The sequence below is a fragment of the Epinephelus moara genome, chromosome 22 (assembly GCF_006386435.1).
Source record: "Epinephelus moara isolate mb chromosome 22, YSFRI_EMoa_1.0, whole genome shotgun sequence".
Classification (NCBI taxonomy): domain Eukaryota; kingdom Metazoa; phylum Chordata; class Actinopteri; order Perciformes; family Serranidae; genus Epinephelus; species Epinephelus moara.
In genome coordinates, this window is record NC_065527.1 from 40,292,409 (window position 1) to 40,298,000 (window position 5,592).

The 5,592-nt window shown below is 43.2% G+C and overlaps 1 protein-coding gene across 1 annotated transcript; it reads left to right on the forward strand.

Moving 5' to 3' along the window:
* Positions 1-310: 310 nt before the first annotated feature.
* On the forward strand, positions 311-3,296 carry edn1 (endothelin 1). The gene is made up of 5 exons (XM_050034467.1): positions 311-591; positions 849-999; positions 1,264-1,413; positions 1,639-1,743; positions 2,336-3,296. Exons 1-5 carry the CDS (start codon positions 531-533, stop codon positions 2,472-2,474), a joined length of 606 nt encoding a protein of 201 aa, XP_049890424.1. The 5' UTR covers positions 311-530; the 3' UTR covers positions 2,475-3,296.
* Positions 3,297-5,592: the final 2,296 nt, after the last annotated feature.

Genomic DNA, 5,592 nt, shown 5'->3' on the forward strand with positions numbered 1-5,592 from the left:
TTACCTCATCCCCAGCAGTGTTTCAGTTCCCTCCATAAAAACAGGGGACTGACTCCTGTCGCTTGACTGCCACCTGCTGTCTCAGAGGTGCAACTCACCCACAGAGCCCAGCAAGAGCGCAGGCACAGGTCACATTCAATCACCCGGCGTCTCCCCTTATCCACCTCCTCGGAACCAAGGCATCTCAAAGTCCTCCGCTTGGTCTGCGCGGCTGCTTATCAGCGGCCGACTACTGGCAAACATCATTGTCTGGGTAAAAGCCAAGGGACAAAAGTGTATGGCTGAGCAGGAGGAGGAGGAGGGGAGGTGGGAAGCGCTTGTATAAAGTCAAAAGGCTGCACATGTGGGGCCACACTGACACAGAGAGACTCCACACTGACGCCTCTGCGCTCCTGCGTGAATCTCTGAGGACGATCAGCGAAACATTGTGCCGAGGAGGGAAACACTGGATGGTTATTTGTCCACCTTTGGAGGATTATTAATTGATTGATTACTTGATTTATATTTTTGATTCACAAGAACCTGGAGAAATGGATGTATACATTTTGATTTCCGTGTTGTCAGTGATGCACTCCTGGATGTTGTGGACAGGTAACTTTTGCATGTTTAGTTACAGCTTTTTAACTTGTGCATGAACACTAATACACTTTAGGTGCACAATATAAGTACTATTTGAATTAGGCTACTTTAAGTAACATTTAACATTTAACATTTGGATCAAATCGATGCAACGCAGCAGAGTAAAACCATGCTGCACGCACCGTCGTCGGCTTTATGCAACTTTCTGCCACATAGTGTTGCATTAATAGCCGATTTGCAGTGTTTTGATGAAGATGATTTCATTACAGCGCTGTCAGCACCAGCTGGAGAGACACCCACTGTGCCCACCGACACTCAGCGGCCCCATGTGCGGACCAAACGCTGCTCCTGCGCCACTTTCCTGGACAAGGAGTGCGTCTACTTCTGCCACCTGGACATCATCTGGGTCAACACACCTGAGTAAGTCAGCATTAATAGATTAAATACATTCTACAGAAGCCCTAGAGGAGAATGAGACATTTTAATTTGGGCAAAAACAAGTTAATTAATTTACTCATTTGAAGTATTGGATAGGTGTTACACGCTTACATTTTTAAATGCATTTAAGTGTTACTTTTAAAAGTAAAACAAGCAAACTTTAACGCTTATAGAGTCAGACAGTTCCCGTACTGACTGATCATTTCAGATGATTGATTGTAATTTCTAACCCCTGTCCCTCTCCAGGCGCGTGGTCTCATACGGACTGGGCAACGCTCCCAGGACGAGGCGCGCAGTCGCGGACTCCATGGCAACGAGCAGCGGACCTCGCTGCCAGTGTCTCCGCCAAAACGACAACACATGCAGAAACTTCTGCCGGCCGGAAAACCACCTCAGGTATGTCATTTACATTTCATCGCAACAAGCAATAACAATCATAAGCCGAAGATTAATCATATTTAATGTCAGCGATACCAGAGTCTATCATTTTGTGCGTGTCTCCACCACATGTGAGAACAAGTTCCGTGTCTTAAAATGCCCCCCGAGTGCATCGAGAGTCCTGTGGGATGAATAAATGAAACGTGATCCAGATACTCATGCTGTATTTTTCTGTGCTCACAGGTATGAAACATCGCCAGAGACGGTGATCCGCTCCGCCGAGGGCGATGGTTGTGTTGGGGCGCAGTGCAAACACAAGCTGGCAGCCGACACGGGCAGGATTAAGAGGTAAGACAAACCGCTCACACTCAAGGAGGCTGAAAAACCTCCAAGTGTATTTGCAAAATAAGTGGAGGTGGTAATTAGAACCACACGCAACAGTGAGGTCTTTTGTAGGGCAAAGTATATCAGAGTACATCATGTGTGCATGGTGAGCCTGGGAGATAAAAACAGTATGAAAGAGGCAGGAATTTCAGGATTAACCCTCAAGCAAGGAATTCCCTGTATATCAAAATGACTGAGCACCATGATAAATTCCTTAAAAGCTCATAAGATTGTATGGAATTCACCTGAAGTCAGCTGCATCTCTCAACTGTGAGAGTGGTAACACAGCCACAGCTGCACTCATGTACCATCTTGTTTCAAACTCAAACACCTCTCCATATCTGCGGCGCCGTTTGTCTGCACTTTCTGACACATTAATAATTGTAAAAATAAACCTCAATCTGCCAAAAACCACTCGAGAGTGTGTTCTGCATGACATTCAGCGGTTTAAATGTGACTGACTGACAGCTAAAATCCACCCAGCTAAGTTTACATTTTGCATAACCCTGAGAGATCATGGCTCGGATGTCTGATTGTTTTCTGTCTTTGTGTGCAGGATGACACACAGCAACAAGAAACGGGTGTCACCTCCAGCAATCAGGGCTGCTTTGAAGACCCGTCTGCTGCTGGAGAAGTGGAGGGTGAGACAGCACCACAGGGCGAGATCATGGGAGGGCGAGAGCACGGCCTCCTAAAGATGACAGATCACCTCCGCACCTTGTCACACACAGAGGGGAAAGGGTTTCGTAAGCCCTTCTCTAAAGCCAGTGGGCAGCCCTGTGGAAGACAACAGAGAGCCCCCAACGAGGATGGCAAACGTTGGCTTCATGGCTGCGGTGTCAGAGCATTCACAACTCTGCTTGGCTGCACTTCAGGCAAAGGAACGAGGTCACAGACAATATGGGGAGTTCAGGTGACAGGAGATAAGCCGAACAGTGGACTTGACCTCAGTCTGCAGAATCAAGGACATTTATTGATCCTGTAGGTGTCACGGTCAGACCCTTTGGACTCAATCACCAATAGCATTTCATCTTACTGGAAGGATTTAACATAAATCCTCTGTTACAGAAAATACAAATCACTGCCGTATACGGGTGAAGGCAGTTCTGCTTATTATATTTCAAAACACCATTATACAGCTGCAAAAGCAGACTGTTAAACCTGTGTAGAAGGGATTATGTGCCTTGTGTCACTGCTTTACACAAGACACTTTCTCACCGACTGAAACTATTTACTGCATTTTACGTAACAGGTCGTCTCCTGTGTGTCAGGTCATTGTAGCTATGCAGTACTGTAGCTGCTGGGAGTTTTCCATGCTGATGTTATCACAGCTTTCTGAGCATTTATCATAATTTAATTTTTTCACTAAATATGTATGTTTGCTATTTATTTATTCCTTTTACGTTTTGTATTTTGATGGCCACATTGGTCCGTCACATGTTTGGGTTTGCCATTTCTATGAAATGTTTTGTCACCAAGGTGCCAAATTTTGGCCAAACTTAAATAAATTTTTACACTTATTTAAAATCAACTCCTTCATCTTTATTGTTTAATATGCTGTGCTGTATTTTATCTGCTGTAAATTAGATCTTTGAAGCTTAACTGACTTTAAAAAAAAAGCTGCGTGTCACCATCTTAAAAGAGCTGTGTGAATATTGTAGATTACTAGATTGCAACCAGCTGAAGCTTCTCCTGGTTAGGATTCCTTCAGAGGTCATTGTTCAGGAGGTTTTTTACCAGGGTCCGCAGACGTCTCTCTCCCTCCAAAACACACAGAGCAGGTAATTAAAGCTGGTAAAACACTGAATAAAGCAGTTTAACTTTACACTATTTAGCATGTCGCACAAGGGCAGCTAGCCTAGCACCTTTTTTTTCTTTGATAACTTAAGGTTGAGGCATTTAGGAAGTTTTTAGCGGGGGCCGAACTATCTGCAGAGGTCTTTTCCTTTTAAAAAGAAATGGACCTGCTAATTTAAATGGCTAAAAACACAGAATGAAGCAGTTTCACGCTAAAATATAAGTGATCTTCTAACACTCGCATGGGGGCCGCTAACTAAAAAGGTGAATGGCCCTATCTAGAGCAATGGCATGGTTTATCCATTCTGCACTACTATAGACACATGATGGTGTGAAAAGGTGTAGATATAAATAAGGTAACAGAAACATGATTGTTATTTACAGATGATTAATTCACTAAAGAAAACAGTTTTATTATTAATGTCCCAAAGGGCAAATTAGGTTGCAGCGGCATAGAGGCACAAAAACACACACATAAAAACACAGCAGACAGCAGTTACCGAGCAGTATGCTAGCACACACCATGTTGATGTGGAAGACAATAAAGCAAATAGCAATAAAGCCCAGTTAACCCAGCCCTTTAATGTCTGTGCCAAACCGGCATACACATGGCAATTTCTAAATCAGCTGCAAGTGGATTTAGGTTTCTTTCAGCATCTCAGATTTCAAACACTCATCCAGCAGGGTTTTTTTGTTTTCAGCTCTCTAATGATCTCCCTTCTTTTAAAATACTTCCAACCTGAGCTTTTCCAAACTTCTGATGAGTGACTCAGTGAAATCCAGCAAAGCCCGAGTCACTGTTATGTTATTCTCTTTACTACCTGCCCCGGCCTCTCCGCTCACCTCTGACGATTACTGCAGATAAAGGCCATAATTTACAGCTGCTGTCCCTTAATCAGCCTTTACTGCTGTTCCTCTGGTGGCCTTTGCATCTGTTTGCTTCCCTAAATGAAACCAAACCTGCTGGCCCTGCCCTGCGCATATCCTTAATTCCATCTCGGCTCATAAATCAACTTTGTTTTATTTGAGTAAATCATTCATCTAGCTAATTTTGCTGCTGTTGAAAAGAAAAGCCTGCAACACCTTTGCTGAAACTAAGAGAAGTGCATTTTTGAGATGATATAATCAGTTTTTAAACACCCATAGACGTGCATGTAATCCTTCAATTCAGTGTCAGTGTAAAGATCGCCATTAAACAGGGATTTCAATGGACAGCAAAACAATGTCTTCCAAAAATCTGTTAATAAGACTCACCCGATAAGCATGGATTAGAAAATAAGACTTGGCTGAAACTCTTTGTGGTGTAATGATTAAAGTCCGTAGTTCTTAAAAGTTATTTCTACCGTCACAAGCACTTTTGCCAAGCAGAGATTAAAGCAGTGTGAGTGTGTTGCATCAATTTGTCAAAACTGTCCCCTTTATATCAGTTGTAAATATGATGAATGTCAAACAAGTTGTTCTTGGGTTCAGTTCAAACATTGGTGCACCTAAAAGTCGCTCCCATCACTCATCACAGAGCTGCCTGAGCTGGCAGCGGGGAACAATCCAATGCAAATTGGTTGAAAAGTCTTATCTAGCCAGCCCATTTAGCAAACAAATCCATGGTGGATTCTGTGCCTCGGGCTTACTGAAAGAAACGCTGTGGTATCCTCCTGCGTGCAGAGTCCAGTCAAAATAATACTGATGTCATATTTTCCGAGAAAGACCCACTTCTTTGTTTGCAAAGCAATTTTAAGACTTGCCCGCTGCAGAAGACAGTTACATCTGCAGAGACAGTCTGAAGACAATAGAGTTTCAAGAAATGTGTTGGGATGGATTTAATCACAGTGCAGGTACAGTGTGCACTTTGCAGCCTAACAAACCCGTGAATGGAAGTACATCTGTGCTCCCCTGAGCTTGTAAAGGAAATGTTATTAAGTCGACAAGAAACCAGCATAATGCTTAACATTTTGTCCACAACATGTTACATAACAAGTGAAGCTAAGCGATAATAATCATGCCTTCCAATTCAATAAT